Source organism: Convolutriloba macropyga, chromosome 2 (assembly GCF_964194025.1).
Source record: "Convolutriloba macropyga chromosome 2, txConMacr16.3, whole genome shotgun sequence".
NCBI classification, from domain to species: Eukaryota; Metazoa; Xenacoelomorpha; order Acoela; family Convolutidae; genus Convolutriloba; species Convolutriloba macropyga.
The window spans coordinates 1001940-1021478 of record NC_134469.1 but is presented as its reverse complement, the minus strand read 5'-3'; the positions used below and the strand labels follow the sequence as shown (position 1 = coordinate 1021478).

The 19539-nt window shown below is 34.4% G+C and overlaps 1 protein-coding gene and 1 long non-coding RNA gene across 2 annotated transcripts in view; both read right to left on the bottom strand.

Moving 5' to 3' along the window:
* Positions 1 to 6969: 6969 nt before the first annotated feature.
* LOC142335048 (uncharacterized) lies at positions 6970 to 12272 on the bottom strand. Its single transcript, XR_012758847.1, has 2 exons — positions 12046 to 12272; positions 6970 to 7376 (listed from the first exon to the last, which is right to left on the bottom strand). It is a non-coding gene; the product is annotated as an uncharacterized LOC142335048 (long non-coding RNA).
* A 6593-nt stretch (positions 12273 to 18865) lies between these two features.
* LOC142335553 (uncharacterized) overlaps positions 18866 to 19539 on the bottom strand; it is a 33172-nt gene continuing 32498 nt past the window's right edge. The window contains exon 16 of the mRNA XM_075384090.1: positions 18866 to 19349. Coding sequence (XP_075240205.1) covers positions 19272 to 19349 — 78 coding nt within the window. The 3' untranslated portion in view covers positions 18866 to 19271. The remainder of the gene's footprint in view (positions 19350 to 19539) is intronic.

Sequence of the window (19539 nt, the reverse complement as noted above, 5' to 3'; positions counted from 1 at the left end):
TTTCAACTCTTCAATTATGTTTCCCACCAATTATTTTCAATTATTTGAAAGCATGATGTCTAAGGAATGATGCGGCGTCATTTACTCAGAAACGGAGGATAAAGGAAATGATTATTAAAAAATAAAATGTTTATTAAAATGACTTTTTGAAGTCTCATTTTGAAGACCAAAGAGGAAATCGATTGATTTAAACTTTTTCAAGAAGATTTGTAAATTTAAAATTGTATGTAATTCAATGACGTGCATAATCTAGCACTCTTATATTTGCATACAAAAAGGTCACACTTAAAGGCTCTGAACTGCAGTAAAATTCCTCGACTGCAATGGACACCTAGATGAAACAAAATGGCCAATTTAATTATTACATTCGAATTCGCAGCTACAGTCTACGAAATGATTGATTCACTTTCATCTACGTCGCATGCAAGCTATACAGAAAATGAAACCGACTTGAAATTGACCTTTTCTTACTCAAAAATATCCAATTATGTTTAACCACTATTTTTAAAGAAGGATCCAATCCACTGTTTTCAACAAGATCGACAAAATTATCGCCCAATGCCTGTAGCGCATGACATTAAATTTCCAACATCTTTTGAAATTTATACAACAATTTTGTAGTCCAGCAGTAACAGTAACTTTGCGTTAGGCAACAATTCATGTTTATTACCTCCCTAAAACTCCATGTCACGTGAAATGAGTTAAAAGAGCATGTTTCAATCAGAAAGAAAAATGGTGACAATACGGTTGCACAATTCACTCTCAACATACAAGCATTGCCAATGATCAGTTGCCGTAAAAGCACATGAAAAAGCAATTTTATAGGTAGTACCAGTCCAAAGTGAAGACACAGAAATCAATTGATGACACCTTTTCTCAACAGTTGCAGCTATTTATAAAAACTCAATCAAACTATTCTGGGTTTAGAGGAAATTGGCAACGAGTGCGTAATCAGTGTCAATGACCAAGTTTAGAATACGGCGCAAATTCTGTTCTGTATTACTAAAGTTGCTCAACTGAGTTCATTTAACAAGGTTGCAATATGTTCGAAATAGTCTCTGGTACCAGCAGAGAAAAATTAAGCTCAAAAATGAGTGATAAGAGTAAAAAAAAAGATTATTTGGTTACCAAACTTGAAAGCAATATTTGGTTCTCTGTCGTCAAAATGGGATAACGGACTAACTGCTCTGAAACGACATGTGAGGGAGGGGTGCTTCAACTGAGACCTACTTCGAGGGTGGAGAGGGTATAAGATCACTAAGGGGCTTCAAATGACGTTTAACTCGCGTATTAAAGACTAAAATAAATTGAACAAAATAATGTACTCAATTTAAATTTGGTGCACTTGAGCACCAGTAGTAAGCTGTTTCGAAACAAAAAGAGTAATTTAGATGACAAAAATTCAAGAATTCAAGGGCGAAAAAGAAAAGCAGAAAGCCAGATCGGTTTAAATAATTAAATCTATAAAAAGGACACATGAGTACAATTAAGTATGCAACTTCTTTTGCAATCGATTATAAAAGAACGTAACGCAGATTGCCAGAAAACATCAGCGATAGCTTTGTGGACCTGCAGTCCCAACCAAGCCATAAAAGCAGAGGGATAAGAAAACTTCAAGACTTTTCCTGAGGTTTCATCCTTTTTATTTAGAAATTGAAATTATTTTGTTTATATAAGGTTTCCTTCGCCATTATAACCTTTAATTAGAGCAACATATAATCGTTTGACTTTCCTCATTTAATTAAAGAAAGCAAACGTCTCTTGAGAGTGAGGTTAGTCACACGTGTGACAAAAAACAAAAAAAATGCAACACAGCAGGAAAAATGACGTGAAGCACACAATTCATTTTAAACTACATGGAACAATGATCAAAACGCAGATTTGAAGTGAGCGTCAAGCCATAGGATAGCAGCAAAAAAATCTTGACGAAACAAAAAACATAGCAGTACACGTCCTCAAAGAATCCAGACAAAAAACTTTATAAAAAAACGTAATATTCGTCGATTCACTTGCACAATGATTGAACATTACGAGTCAAAGAGAAGATAAAAGTTCACAGATATACAGAGGAATGAACATAGCAGCATTTAAATTGGGAGATGATTTTGGGCACAGCGTGTGGAATAGCAAGGTTTTCAATCCAAAAAGCAACAAAGGAAACTTGTATATTAGATAAAACTTGATTGAAAAGTAAGAGGACAGCAGTGCTACACAAAGAATATTAATATACTGGAAATTAGTTTTAAAAATTCTTCAAAACCGAATCCTTAATGCTTAAGCCTACGGGCAAGCATGCAGCAACAAGTTCAAAAAATACTTGCAATTTCAGTTCAGAAAAACTAACCCAAAAAATTAAACCATGTTACGAATACTAGAAAAACCGTTGCACAATTTGTCTAATTTTTTCATTCTTGACATGAAAACTAGCTGTCTCTTCTGCAAAAGTCCATAAAAACTAACAGGCTATCAGAAATCTGCTTGGACATAAAAGAGGCAAGAAGGACAAGAAAAATGAAAACCATTAAACCAAGGAGGCATGATTGGCCCCTATTTGAGGCAAACAAAAAAAAAAACGAAACCCAAAATATTCGCAAAAATGCAAAACTAACCAGTTTTTCAATGTTCCAGTTGGCAACGAATCATATTAGAAAAAAAATTTTTACCAAGCACGTGATCTTAATGAATTGTGACGAACAATTTTTGGGCTTAATAACTTCTTAAGAATTTCAGATAAGAAATTCTTAAGATTTTCGACTAAAATTCAGGCCTTTCAGTACTTCGGCGCAGTATGTAGTTACAGGAATACAAAAGCCAGTTTACATCCCCTATTGAAAGCCAACTGGGCTTTGTGAAATCTTACAAAAAACGTAGCAGGCCAAGTCCTAAAGCACAATCCAAAATATGAATAAATTGAAAATTGTGATGAAGAGGAGAGAAATTTAATATCACGAGCCAAGAAGACAGGAGTTAGTTTTGACAGATTCAAAATAATGACATTTTAAACTGTAAATAGTATTAGCGTAAGGGTATTGAATACAAAGGATTCCTATCACAAAACTCTCTTGTTGAGGCAAATTAATAATAAAACTAGCAGAAAATGGATATGTAATATAAGAGACAAACAGAGGCAAAGACAATTTAAAAATTTGAAAACGAGTAAAACTTACTAAAAATATGCTAAACTGGTTGCACCCTATTGTCCTCATAGCAATATCTGAGCAGCAAAAATCTAACCACTGAAACACAAATGCTTTAAACAAGTTTTAATACCGAAAAAGAATTAAAAAAAGACAAAAAAATCAAGTAACTAAAAAACCCAAAACTTAACATTATTGAGCTGAAGTCGGCATTATCACTACACATAACTCAAAAATAGGCACTAGAAGAAATTCAGGCTTTCAAAAGACCTCCATGGTCTGTGATTAACGTGAACTGAATGTCACCCATCTGATTAAAACCTGAAAGGTCAAAATGGCATTGGCCCTTGAAAAAGGGAAAACACTGATTTTAGGTCTTCCACGAAATATCAGCATACTAAACAATTAAAAGCCAACTGAACCTTCCCCGGTACTTCAATTCAACTAAATGTCCAATGGCTTTACCTGTTTATTTAGTTCAAAAGCCCATTTTTAAAAAAAAATGAGTAAACACATCTTAAAAGCAAAAACAGCGGGACAAGTACCAAATCTATAAAAATTCTAAAATAACTTCACAAAAACCAGCAGTATAAAAAATGTCAAACGGATAACAGTATGTGTAGCACATTTTACGCATCCTTAGAACCTCGACATGAAGCATGCACAGACTTAGCAGAAAATTGACTGGAGACAAAGCAACAAAAATGACTTGAGAATAAAATCAAAAAGTTTTTGATACTAAATGTAATCTGATGCAATTAAATAAATGAACATAAAATAAAATCATCAAATCTTCTAATAGCTCACTTGACGTAATAAAGCATGATAATATCATTAAATGACAAAAATAAACAACTAAAGGAGGATTAGCAATCAGTTCATATGACTAAAGGAATTAACAAATGGCTCATTACATGGCCGATCCCACCTGTTAATTTCAAGATTCGGACAAAAACAAAAAGCAACAGTTAGGGAAAAAGAACTGAAACACCCAATGTTAATTATTTGACGATACAACTCAGAATTTATTCGACGATGTCAAATCAAAAAAATCTAGCCACAGGCTTACCTCAAAAAAACCTCAATTATGTATTTATTCATCAAGAAGTCAACGTAGCCTACCTCATACCAAACTAACAAAAATAGGGGAAAATCAAAAACGTGCAAAATTCAAAAATACCTCTTGGAAAAGTGAAGATTAAAAATGAATTAGCAATCATCAGAATACAGAACAACATAACGCAGCAAGAACAACAAATACGGTCAAAACCAAGCAAAAATTCACTACTTTTTACGAATAAAAGTAGCAGAAGTCATAAAAGCCAAATAAAATATCAAATAAGAACCAAAACAGACAAAACAAAATATTATCCCATTAAAGAACAAGCATCAATGAGAACAAGGAGGTCAAAATTGGTGAACGATAAGTGATTAGCCACTGTCACCTCTCATTAATGTATTTCAGTCGGAAGGCAGCAAAAAGAACTCGTTTGATTCGAAGCGATAAAACAGTTAACAGAATAACAAAAACGTGCAAAACCTAAAAATTCACTAATCTTTTAAAACACCCTGTGCTAAAGTTAATTACAAACTCATTACGCAAACGTACACTATGGTACCAAAAAGCTACGTACAGCATGATTTCTGCTTTTAAAGCATGATTCGTGCTTCATAAGCATGATTTGCGACAAGGCGTGAAAAAAGGTGTGAAATTTAGAAGTTTTAAGAGATATTTCATTCTCACTTTCTCCGCTTAAACAGAAAAGATGGTTAAACCACTTTGTTCTTATACCGTTTGCCAAGTTGTTACGCTAAAAGATGTCGGATTTTCATGGTCTAAAATACAAAAAGCAACTCAAATTAAAATCAAGATCCAGTGCACAGTATGCATACAACCGTTACCTGAAAAACAACAGTTTCGAGGCCCAAAAATCGAGCGGAAGACCCCCCAAATTGTCACAAAAATCAGAAAAAAGTTAGTTGCCGATGTTTTGAAAGATCCCAAAACCTCACTGGAGCGAATTCGTGTGGCTCATAACGCTTTCTCTTGCTACGATACAATTTCCAGAGGTACAGTTAGACGAATTCTCAAAAAATATGGCGTTTTTTCGAGAAATGCTGCAAAAAAAGTCAGTTTAAAGAAGAAAAGCAAGTGTTTTCGTTCATAATGGTGTATCAATATGCTCAAGAAGCCGTTCTCTTTCTGGCAGAATGTGGTTTTCACTGATGAAACAAGGGTGCGCATCTCCAGCGACGGAATTGTTAGAGTTTTTCGAAGAAATGGAACGAGATTTCTTGAAAACAACACAAAAAATTTGAGTTCGGACAAACGATCACTTATGTTTTGGGGTGCAATACGATCAGATGGACGGAAATTGCTTGTTAAGTGTCCAAACAAGCTAAACGCTGTCGGTTATTTGGAAATTTGGAAAATTTACGAAGAAAAAATGCATTTCCTGGACCTTATTTTTCAGCAAGATAATGCTCCTGTGCATAAATCGAAGATTATCGGCAATTTCTTCCAAGAAAACGAGTGGGAGGTACTGGAATGGCCAGCATACAGTCAAGATCTCAATCCTATTGAAAATTTATTGGCGATTTTGAAGCAGCGATTACGAAAACAGATAGTTTTTTGGGAAAATTTAGAAGAAAAAGTGTATAAAATTTGGAATGAAATTGACGCTGACGTCGTGAGAAACCTGTATGAAAACTATACAAACCGTCTACTAGACGTTAAAAAAAACTGAAGTTGCAATGACGCGTTATTAGAGAACTAATTTGAACTCAAAACGTTATATTATTTGTTGTTTCTATTGCTTTTTTGAAAATCTTTAAGTGTACGTAGCTTTTTGGTACCATAGTGTATATTCATTAAAGCCTCAATAAAAATTCACTGTAGACTGTCGTTATTCATACTAACTGATCAGACAGCAAACAGAATAAGAAATACTTGCAAATTGCAATTCACTAACCCTTTTTTTCTAAAAACAGGTAGTGATAAAGTTATAAAAACCATCAAAAAGCATTTTGAATTAAAAAAGTAAATAGGTTTGTCAATCCTCATTAGAAAACTAATGGGACCTCTCTTTACGATCCTAAAAAATAAGACATCAAAAGATAAAAAAAAATAAGGTCAAAACTTCAAATTTTCAAAACGAACACCAATCAATTGGAAACATTAAATAGGTCTCTCTATTTATCATTAGAAAGTTAATGGGGAGTGTCATTATTGCCGTTAAATGATAAACCAACAAACGAACAACAAATACGGGTAAAGCTCCTCGATGTTTGCAAAAAAAACAGCATTGATATTTGAAAACTCATTATATTTGAAAAGATGGCATAGGGGCAAATTTAATTAATACTCGAAAAAAAAACAATAGCTGCCCAGTGGCATTAGAAATCAGTTCGCAAAACAATCTTACATTCAACTTTTTACTTTTTCGATCTCTTTACTATCTTGGCGTGATTAACATCACGACGCCTATTTGACTTTGATCACTCCAATTTGTCAAAAATGTGTATCATATATTACAAAAGACAGCGCCCCAATGCAATTCAAGTTCTTCTATTATAAAAAGAAACAAAAGAAGGCCAATAATAGGTCGCCAGTGCAGCTGTTAAAGCATAGTTAAATAAAAGGTCTTTGAATTAAAGGTAATATAGAATCAATTCTACCTTCAGTTTGATAATAAACACGGAGACCAATAATGACTCCGGTATGGCGGGAATGGGTACGTCTGTTAGGTGGGTGATATACACTCTCTGACCACTAAGCTAACAAGATGTCCGGGAACACTTAGTTACTTAAAGTTGTGTTAAAAAAAACAAACTGCTTGACTTATAAAATTGAAAAAAAAAATGTTCAGAATAAAACTAATCTCAAAAACTGCAACAAATATTGATAACTTTAGATCTGACTGCAGTTCCCAATATAACCAAAAGTCTTACTGAATATGGTATCTGACAACTATTTGAGAGGTCAAGGCTTGATAGGATAGTGGTTATAACGGGCAACGGCCAAATATAATCAAATCAAATATTCAATTTCAAAGTTTGATAAATTTGCTATATTGATCTCGAGGAATGTTCCACGCCTGCATGTCTCTGATGATTGAACGCTTGCAATTCGGACCAGACATTTGGCAAAAGATATAATAGGCAGTTAAACACAGGGGGCTCTTGTCCATCAACCATTTGCGATTATCTCGACTTGTGGAGAGTTGGAAGAAGCCATAACTGCAACAGAAAACCCGTCCATTTATTGCATGTATCTTTCTCCCTTCACGTGTGAACATTTTTCATTGTCATATTGAGAAAAAATTGATCTTATTAAGGCTTCCTTCAAACCACAACAGTTAATTAAATTGAAAAAAGGCTCGACGCAAATAATGACACGGACTTCAAATAGCTACAAAGTTTGTAGGCAAAATTTTAAAACGTCATAAGGTAAATTTTAAAAAATCATATAAAGTCCCTACGAAATAATAAATTTCTGGGAACCATTTTGTGCCAAAATTATGGCAAAGGATATAATAAAAACATAAGCAAACGATTAGCAAGTAAGAGGCAAAAAACTGTAGACACCAAAAAAATTGCTTTCAGCAATGAAGAGAAAGAACGCCTTCAAGTTTCACAATGCATTCCTAGAAGCAAGCAAAAATTAAACACTCTTTATACTGGGTTCAAGTATTGTAATATTACTATGCATGATACTCAAAATTTATAAGAAAATATGGTTTCGCAAATGCGAACTTTGGGCTTTTTCTAGTGTCGCTGCATTGTAATATTGTAACGTAAATATTGGTCTAGATTTCGTCATACATTTTCCCAATATACCTAGCATAATCGTGCTAATACAGTCTAAAAACGATCACAAAGACCGAAGAAAAATTTCAAATTTTTTAAAAAAATATTTGCTGAGGTCTCATATTTGGCTTTCGAAGAAATTGTAAACGTTGTATGAAGTGTACAAATGTTGTATGTATTAGCTGTCCTTAACTAACATTCAAATCCAGTGACATAAACTCAGTTGACCTTATCTCTGTCATTTAGACCACGCAAAAAACTTGAGAAGACAAATATATTTTTTAGAGTGAGGTAAGTCGTTTGACCAAAAACTTCAAGTGAACGAAAAAAAAACTCCTCCACTAGAGGTAAAATGACGTCAAGCACGCAAATAAGTCAAAACTGCATTAATGAATGCATAAGGAAATCACAACTAAGTGTGCGTGACGTAAGATGGTCTGAACGAGAAAATTGACAATGGAACAAGAAAAGCTACGAGAAGTCCAATAATAGCTCGCTATCAAATGAAAAGCCTGCCCTCTCAAATATAGTAATCCTGTCACGTACAGATGTGCTCCCCACCACTATAGTGAACAATCGGTGTTAGTCAATCCTGTTGTTTCAGTTTAAGATATATTGATCCCAAATCATCGGAGAAGCCAACACAAATGTGGGATTTATCACACGGAGAAAAATTGGGAGCTGTCTGTAGGCAAAAAACTCAATCCAATCTAGTCATGAGAATAATGCGTAAACGTTTGATTCGAATTTATCTAAAAGACTTCGTCGGCAAAGAAGCAAACGTTGATAACATTAGCAAACTTATCACAGAAAATAGTCGGACATTGGCTTCCACTGTTTTAATGCCATCAATAAAAAGTAAATGAGTTTAGGAATCCTCTTCGAAGAGATCTGAAGAGTAAGTTTAAATCCACGAATTCACTCTAAAAAATACCACTTCATGAAAACCGTTTTTAACTCGTGTATTTTTGTCTCATTAAATCGTCCTGTCCTCCTTGCATACAATTGCTTTTCATTAACTGCAAAGTGTTTAATAATTCGTCTCTATATTCTATCTGTTCGAAGATAATCGATAATCTTTTTTGAAGACAATTTGAATGCAATATGTCAGTTGTTGTACTGCATTAGGTGGTTTTTGTTTGCGGCACTTATCGTCTGCTAATATATTATCAATGATTAGACTGATATCAGACTTGATTGTTGGACAGATTCAACTCAATGTAATCAACGACTACAAACAGTTCTGGCAAACTTTTCACTTTGGTATAACATTCAGTCTTTTTTTGCTTCTGGTAAAATTGTTTTGCATAAAATTTCATTAATTTGATCATTTTACTTAAACAAAAACAAACAAAACCAACGTCAATCAAATGGAACATTCAGTAGACGAAAAAGGTCAATTAAATCCCATAACGCAACATAGACTGCATAAAGTAGAAAAAGAACAAACACAGCTTAAAGGCGTCTAAAACGACAAAATGACAAACACTGACCTTAACGTTTAAATATAGTAAATTCCACAATCACATCTTTCGTATATCAGAGAAAAACCTCATTCCTCGAAAAATTTACACAAAAAACTAAGCAACTTCGTTGAAAATTTCACTTAATTTAACGTGCGGAATCCGGTTCTACAACACCAAACCTTAACGGACAGTCGACAGATTTTGGAAAACAAAGACCAGCCAAAGTCAATTAATTTGCAAAAACTTTAGGTACTTAAGCAAACACTAAAAAACATAAGGGGACAATGTAATATTTCACCAATTTCAAAGGGTTTCTCAATACAAAACTGCCTTAAAAAAAGCAAGCGGCTGATTAAAAACAAAATAACTCTAGGTAAAAATAAAAATCTATTTCACAGTTTTTCAATAATGGTTAGGATAAGGCGGGTCCTTAAGAATGCTTCTAGGTTACGATGATGAAATAATCGAAAAGATTGAAAACATGTCTAATACCGAAACAAAAAATTTCTCTCATCAATTTCTAGATAATTATATTTTGGGTAATGAGGACATAGTTAGACTGTTGTACGAGTTTTAATATCACAACTCACAGGCGTTTCAAAACCAGAATAATGTTTTTACTGCTAGGTTTAGTGGCACCTTGAAAAACAATGCTTCCTCTTTTTTTCATTTTGAATCACTTTCATCCAGATAAACCGAATGAGACACTTGAGAACGGGCCATCGGCCCAATAGTGCTCTCCCACAGTCAAATATGTGATTGTACTTGTACGGGTAATTGTGCAGCTACTTATTGACTGATGGAAACAATTTATTATTATATTATTATTATTGCTTTTTTTGGATCTTAAATCCTCTAGTAGCCTTGAGCAGTGATTTATTTGTGGAATTTATTACACGCGATTTCATGAACTATTGAAGATGCAATTTCAAAAACTTAATTTTATACATATCAACACAGTTACCCCACCCCAAAAACTGTTAAATGAGAGTGTTGCCTTATAAAGTGAGTTCCAGGATTCTAAAAAAATGGCCAGTGAACAATTTTGGGGAAGGACATTTTTTATAAAAACAAAACAAATGAAAACTTTCAAACAAGCACCACTTTATTCAAAACATAAACCGATTTAATGTCGGACAAATTAACATCAAACGACAAGCAGGGCAATTTAATTCAAGGGCGTAGCCTAGAATAAACTTTTGTTTATGGGTACAAAAACATCCAACTGAGGCGGACTCGAACCAGCAACCTCCGGAGGCCTCAAAAGAACCATTCACCAATCGGCTATCAGGACATTGAAATTTAAGCCACAATTGCCTTTACATCAAAAAATCTTTACTTCGGACTGACAGCAATTGAGATCACTCAAAAATGAGGAAGAGAAGCGTGAAAAAGTAGCTTGAGAAGTCAAGGAATGTTCTAGAACCAAAAAAGCAAAAATTGTTTAACAAAAACTCTGCGTAAAAAAAGACCAACACGTTCAATATAATTTCTTCAAACTTCGTTCGGGAGTAATTAATTAGTTGCTTCTGTAATGAGCGGGCTCAGAAGGGATCCAGCTAACCTTTGTTGACTATGCTCAAATGCTCAAAACAAACAAACGGAATACCGTTGGTCAAATTGCACTTAAATTCAGACTGCGTAGAATGGAGACATTAACTAAGGGACAGTTAAAGCTTAGTCTTAACACCATTGAGATTTGGAGTAAAAAAACAATGCCCACATACTTTCAATTGGGTTTTTTTAGAAGTAAACCTGCCAATTTAGTTAAGCTGCCAGAAATTCTGAACGGTAAAAAGACACACAAGCCTACAATAATTGCATCGAACTTCGTTCATGAGCAACAAACCAGTTCTATGTTTTTCTTCTCAACGGGTAAGGAGATAGACCACCTAACGTTTTTTCTGCGTTTTTTAAAGTCGACGGCCTAACACGATTGATTAAAATTGGCTGAAGTAAATCTTCCGTTTGCCCCCCCCCCCAACAGTTGGGTTTTGAAACGATTCGAAAGCGACTAAGTGTGAAACTGAAAAAATACGGGAAAAGTGTGAGGAGTTTCACTACTAATAGTTTGGCTTATGACTTACATTATTACTCGACCACAAAAATTGGTCCCATTTACATTGAAAATGAGCAAACAGGAAAGAATTCTAATGCCAAAAAAGACCATTATGTCGCAAAAAAGGGTTCGCTTCACCTCACGCTTGAACAACAACTTTCTTGTTCTTTCTCACTGGTATACAGCTTTCAAGACAAAACCTAATCAAAAGCTGCACTTGAATTAATACTTTTGATTATTTCACTGGCTTGTAAGTTACTTTGGACTCTTCGTCCCTATACCTGATGAAATAGTCTTAAAAATGGACAGCAACAACCAACGTGTAATTCGAACTCATTCGCTTGCAAAAAAATCAACAGTCCCGAAGAGGACTTTCGCTCAATTTCGTTCAAAGACTCCCAGCTTATATTATGCAAGATTGCGTATTTCCCTCAAGTTAAGTTTATGTCTCAAGTTATGCTCTCCCTTCGTATAAACTTTGTTTCCCACATTCTCTGCTCCTTAAGGTGAGGAGTGAGCCTGCAAGAAATGACCTGATTGGGCATTATAAGACTATCCAGATAGCTGAACTCACTAAATAAAAGACAAGGAGACTAGATGTGTGAATGGGTTTCTAATAGCAATCATCATCCGAGAATTTTTCCTCACATTGCTCACTTTCAATTGCTGCCGATCTGAAGACCCCAGAGGATCCATACTTTGTAGCATGCACTGTGGAAACTCAAAAATCAAATCATCTGAAAAAAGCCATTCGAAAATTGTCACAAATGAGCTTGTGCAACAAGGGCATGTTAGACAGCTGCTTTTCAATATACCGAAATTTTGATAACTTTAAACGAGGATAGTAGTTCACAGAGTGAGACCATTAATAACGAGTGTTCTCAAAAGTCAAATGTGCTTAATTTAAAATTGTGCGTGTTTTCTGCAGGCGTTAATATAGCAATGCTACAAAAAACTGGTAATTGATACTGTAGACTACGTCAACTGTCATATAATAATATCAATTATTGATGCAATTTTCAGTATACATGATCAGTTTTGATCGTGATACTGCTGCATTGACGAATACAAAAATCACAGTGTGAGATGGGAGGGCTGAGCGAGGGGGGTTCAAATCGCCAGCTGGAGGAATATGGACGAGAGGAAATTTCGGGTTGGGGGCGGGGGTGACTGAGGGGGTCACACTTTTAAGACAACGAGCCGTCCTTCATACCATGGAATTGACTTCAAAAAAGTTTCGGCCGATCGCATACTTAGAGACTACTAAGGCGTCAGGCCATAAAAAGAGCTACCTGCTTATCCCGCTTTTGAGGACAAAAAGTCAACAGCTCAGCCGAAAAATCTGTCAGGCGAGAAATTGCATTAAAAAAGACCACAGGACAGCTATAAATGAGAGCAATTATAACCCTCATAATTACAGTTTGTGAAAAAGATTTATGATTTTTATCTGGAATTTACGCGGACGGATGTCATATACGAACATTTTTGGAAACCTACGGGAGCCAAAATACTCTAATATTCTTGTTAGTATTGCAACAAATTTCGAAAAAAAATTAGCCCAATTGTTTGAGAACCACGTCACAAGTATAAGAACTTCATTATTTGAATATATTTTTTTGGGAGACGATTTTTTTCATTAAGATTCTAAAAACATTTGTTTTTTGCCTTAAGAATTTTTGCCTTAAATTAACCTCCTTTTTAAATTTAAAAAATAAAGTATTTGAACACATATTGAATACAATTAAGCATCTTTCCATGCAATGATGCCAGATTAACCTCCTTTCAAATGTAAAAACACAGCCGGCAGATTGCCAGAATAGCTGCGAAATACACTTGCGTGCCGTATAATACAGATAGAAACAGATACAGTTCTAAATTGAAAAAAAATTGTCGCCGCTCAAAAACCTAGGTAAAAATTGTTGAAATTCATTCCGCAGAAGACCTTTTTACGGACCTTTACTGCACATATGAGTATTTTTGACGTTAAACTAATTCAAATTAAACTTAGTTTTAAAGTGTAAAAGTAATTTTATTGCGTGAGTAAGTCACGTAAGATCAAAATCTAATCACGCAAATGCCTTAAATACTTTACCTAGATGTCACGCGCGCAAACGCTGTTAGGGAGAGGAAAAAGTCATTGAGAAAATTTGACTTTCAGCTTTGATGTGTGAACAAATGTAAAACGAAAAAGACCGTCAGACGACTAAACAAAAAACTTAGCAGGACAAGTCCTGACGTACATTTCGAAGAATTTTCATTGACTAAAGAAACTAGACCCAGAACGGACTATGAGTGAATGGGGAAAAACTATTTCTCAAAAAATCAGACAAAAGTTTTTAAAAAAGAATGTCAAAATGCCGCATTTGAACAAAAACCACTAGCGAGAATTCGAAATTTGGTTCAACAAAAAACTAGATCTAGAATGAACTATGAATGGATTGGGAAAACGCCTCAGAAATAAATCCAATTCAACAATTCAACAAATCGAAAAAACAGTAAAAATCAAAGTGAAATTGCGCAGGAGAACTAGAGAGAAAGCAAATTTTTGTTCAAACACCGTTTTCTCACTGTACTTTAAAATTAGAGCGAAAAAAATTCACGCCGCAAAACCACTCGTTTTTTTGCTCCACGATCCGGTTTCGTCGTGACCAAAATCACTGCTCCAATTTGACTTCAAAAATCATGAAAATGTTTGAACAGATCTCAAAAAAAACATAGCCGGAAGAATTCCGGAAACGACTCGAAGAAAATTTCCCACCCCAATGACAAGTTGGACATCTATCTTTTATAATACTTATCATTTTGAAACAGTGAGCAATGGAATATGAACAAAGGAAAAGAATCTGACCAGAAAAAAAAGATAAAGCATCTGATTAAAAAATTCGATATAAGATCCCACCCCAAAACGACTACTGGCAAAACACAATGCGACAAACGTAGTGAAACGCACAAAATTAGAAGAAATAAGTAATAAAGAGACAAAAACAGCGCAAATTTGCTTAAAATTACTTAATGATCTTTAACAAAAACAAATTAAAATCAATACAATTAAAAAGCAGCCAAAACAACTAAAACAACTATTTTGAAACCTAAACCTCCATAAATGTCAGAAAAAGTTGGGGAATAACAAAAACGGCATTCAAAAACAAATTGAACAAAAAAAACTAGAAATTACTGAAGGGTATTCAACACAAAGGATTCCTATCACAAAAGCACAAGAGAAAACATTGAGTCTAAAAGCAATCTGCCCCCACGAATAAGAGACAAGTGCAGGCAGGGACATTCAACGCTGTGTCAAATGATTAGCAGAAAAATACTAGAGAATCGTGAAGAGTTCTTGTTTGTTAAGTTCTCGGAAACAGCAACGAAATATAAAAATGCACGAACAGTTTATAAGACCCTTCTAAATCAAAAAGACAACACATTTTTAGGAAAAAATAAAAAATTGCTTATTTATTTGATTTTTAAAATATTCGAACTTCAAAAGTCAAACTTTCTGGTTGAAGCAAATGAATAACAAAACTAGCAGAAAAAAGATATATAATATAAGAGACAGAGGCAAAAACAATTTAAAAATTTGAAAATGAGTTAAGTTACTAAAAATATGCAAAACTGGTTGTACCTATTGTCCTCATAGCGATATCTGAGCAGCAAAAATGTAACCAATGAAATACTAATGCTTTAAACAAGTTTTAATACCGAAAAAGAATTAAAACTGAAAAAGATAGCTGGCAGATTGCCAGAAAATAGCCGCAATAGATTCGTAGATCCGCAGTCTAAAAAAAACAGTAAAAAAGACAGACCAAACAAATTCGTCTTTTCATTGAAGGCTGATCTGTTATATTTTGATTAAAAATCTGTATAAGTTATTGCATCCTCTATTAGCTGATCTCAAATAACCTTCATTTAGAGTGACAAACACCCATTTGATCTTATCTTTTTGAAGTAAAGTAAATAAAGGTAAATTTCAAAGTGAGGAAGTCATTTTTGAGAGTGAGGTAAGTCAAGTGTGACCAAAAATTTAATCACGCCAATGAACAAAAAAACTTGCTCCACTAAGAGCGAAAAATGACTTCACGCATGCAATTCAGTTGAAATTGCATGAACGAATGAACAAAAAAGTGGCTGTGACGTCATATGGTCGTAACAAAAATCATGACGACGAAATAAAAAAAACATAGCAGGACAAGTGCTGACGTACAATTCAAAGAATTTTCATTGACTTAACAAACAACTAGACCTAGAACGTACTATGAATGGATTGGGAAAACTATTTAGAAAAAAATTCAAACCAAAAACTCGAAAAAACAGTAAACATCAAAGTGAAATTGCCGCATGTGAACAAAAAACCACTAGCCGGAAACATAGCCGGAAGAATTCCAGAAACGACTCGAAGAAAATTTCCCACCCCAATTACAAGTTGGACATCTTTCTTAATAATAATTATCATTTTGAAACAGTGAGCAATGGAATATGAACAAAGGAAAAGAATCTGACCAGAAAAAAAAGATAAAGCATCTGATTAAAAAATTCGATATAAGATCCCACCCCAAAACGACTACTGGCAAAACACAATGCGACAAACGTAGTGAAACGCACAAAATTAGAAGAAATAAGCAATAAAGAGACAACAACGGCCCAAATTTGCTTAAAATTAATTAATGATCTTTAACAAAAACAAATTAAAATTAAAATCAATACAATTAAAAAGCAGCCAAAACAACTATTTTGAACCCTAAACCTCCATAAATTTTTCTGTCATTTTTCTGAAATGTTTCAGAACACAAAATGTTCTTGAACAATTAAAAAAAGGTTTTAAACCCAAAAAAAACTTTATTCAACTGTTATCTAAAATTTCCTTAAGTAACAATCTTCTATTCAAATCCCAATTAAAGCAATAAAACAAAAAAAAAGACAAATAATCATGAAATTTCGTCTAAAAATCAGAAAACAGATCAAAAACCTCTAAATTAGCATAAAACTCAAGTTAACAACTTGAAACTTTCAATTTCTATCAAAACATGCTTAAAACTAAAACAATATCATAATCAAACCTCACAAACAACGAAAATTGCAAAAAAAACTGCGTTTAAAAGTCGCACGTGAACAAAAAAATTTTAATCGCTGAGAGAAAACCTTTTCACTCCTCAATTTCTCGCTCTCAAAAACAGCGGTATGAACAAAACACCACACTCTTTTCGCTCCGCTCTTCACTTTTATTCGGCACCAAAATCACGCGTTTCATTTCCTGCTTCAATATTCACTCCACTTCTCCAATACTCTTCATCGAGTCGTAAAAAAGACAGCGCCCAATCCAATTCAAATTCTTTGAATTGTAAAAAAACTAAGAGCACCGCAATATAGCTCCGCTCAGCTTACAGCTTCGCAGCTATAATAAATATACAAAAATTAATATTTGAAAAGTGTTCTAGATATTTAGCATTTTTTCATTTGTTTCATCACACCAATTTATTAACGATGCTAATTTAACTATAGAAAACAATTAACTACACAATTGATGTGCTCGCTGTCCAAAAATCGACCATCACGATTTCCGAAGTTGAAAAAATGTTAAATTGCATGTTTTTCAAAAAATTTCCATTTTTTTAAATTTTTAGAAAAACCATTTACTTTTGTGGGTATTAGAGATGCCATTAAAGATGCAAAAAGAGATGCAACAAAATTATTTGACGTCCAACTCGCTATAAGATTGGTATTTACAGTACTTTTTACTGTGCTTAAACACTTCAACAGCCAGTTAATCCAGCCGTTTTTGTATTTTTGTTTGAATGAACATTACCACACAAAATCCTGTCTGATTGCTCAAACTGGCCCGTCTTACGCCTTTTTGGTCAGAATTTTGTTCTCTCTCAACATTCTAAAGCTATATATCAAGCACGGTCACCCGCTTTTTCGCTTCTATTTCGTTAACCCTCCTATTATTTCACCCCTCTATAATTTCACCTGGATTTTAATCCTTTATAAAATGGTACCATTAACAGTGGTACTATAATCATCTGGCCATGCCTTGGGACTTGACATAAAACTATCACAACCGAACAGAGATGAAATTATCAATTATCCACTTAATTATTAGAACAACATGATCTAAAGTCGACTGCTAATATGCGCGGTGAAATGATACGGTGTTAACATATGCGGGAATAAAGGAGTCGGGGTGAAAGAACCCGTATCCCAATGCTAGAAATAAAAAAAGAAGGTGTCGTTTTATTTTTAATTCCAATCATTTCAAAACTAGAAAAATACTTCACATGGTAGAATCATAACAAATTTATTTATAAATTGTACAATGCAGTCAAATATGATGATTGTACGCATCATTAGCTTGACTGGTTAATCAAATGGTACAATGTTAATTGGGCTTCTTTTCTTAGTTTTCTTTTTCTTTTCCTTCATCAGAACAAACAGCGCGGGCAAGTAATTGATTTTTAACTATTGATAGAATTAAACGAATCAGTTAAGGGGTACGTCATTCATTCATAGCGATAAATTTTGAAAATACATAATTAAAAAGGAACTGTTTCCAGCACAAGACACGACCATCTTTAGCTTTTATAAACCCCTTAATGACTAAGTTATCATAAACCTATTAATATGAAACTGATGTCGGTTTAGGGCCCTAATAGGTTTGTCTATATAGCCTAACAACGAAGTCGGCAACTAGCCATAAGAATTAACATTTATTTCATTATGAACTAGAATTGTCAGTTATGTTCGCTCATATTTCGAAGAATCCCGGGGGTGAGCAGTTCCACTGAAAAATATAGCATACTAAGCACTAGTCGGTTAAGTTTGCATTGCTTATATCAAGAACGAGAGCAACAATGAGACAAGAAGAATGGTGAAAAGTTGAGTTAAATATTCTGTGCAAGAGAATTAGTTGAAGTTGTTTGCAGCTGCGGGAATTAACGCTAGAAGACATTTGGACAAGTTCTGTTAGCTTAGCACCTCAAATAGACTAGTTAATAACACTTTTCGGGTTTTCCCATTATAGACCCCCGCTTAGTGTTCATTTAACATATACCACCCCCTCCCTCCCCCACCCAAAAATCACGGTATTTATACCATAAAGGGGGGGACTATTTTCGTGTGTGTGTGTGTGTGGGGGGGGGGGGTATAATGGGAAAGACCCCACTTTAAACTCTTCATTTATATAGTGGTGATAACAGAAGCTGGCTGAAATATTCGTTAATTACCCACTGGACGGGATTTTGTTCCTGCTTTAACCTTAATGTACCTTCAACTTTGCCCTCAATGAGGTCCAAGGAGAACAAATAATATACTAGGAACATATATTTTTCTCATACCTTAAGTGGTGATAAGTTGAATTTAATTTACAGTTACTAGATACACCCTTTGTGGCTTCCAAAAAATATTGCTTTCTTGTCAGCAAAAAAGAGTTAAAACGGCTCAACATTCTTTCATGCCAGCTTTCCGTACACCACAACTTAAACTTAGTCAAACTCAGTCATTAAATTATCTCTGGTTCAGCTCAGCTGTTTTCCAATTCAAATGTTGAAAGGACAGGCTGCTCTATACATCTAAGTGTTTTGGCTGGTTATTAACAAAGTTAGTATAAATAGTATCCAAAATAGCATCAGTATAGTCTATTGAAGGATAGACGGTAGAGAGAGAGAGAGAGAGAGAGAGAGAGAGAGAGAGACGAGGATAGATTAGCTGCTATTGAGAAGCCAATAAGAGATGATAATTAGGCAGAAGAAGAAGACATTGAAGAATAGAAGACAAAATTCCTTCTCGGTCATATTGACTCGACCATTGCTAGTCCTCGTCTAGATCCAGTCGCTGTAGATAACTCGCATACTGCTTCTTTGTACACCTGTGCCTCAAGAATGGGTGCTGTAAACATCATTGTCACTATTGCTAATTTTGCATCTATTCAAAATTATCCCCCCCATTCGTGGGCATATAACTTTTACCCCCAGGCGCACGTGCCATTTCTTACATAGTAACGTTTTATATTACACATATTGTCTTTTGGGGCATAAAAAGACGGCGCAGGGACAGAAGAGATCACATACTTTAACCT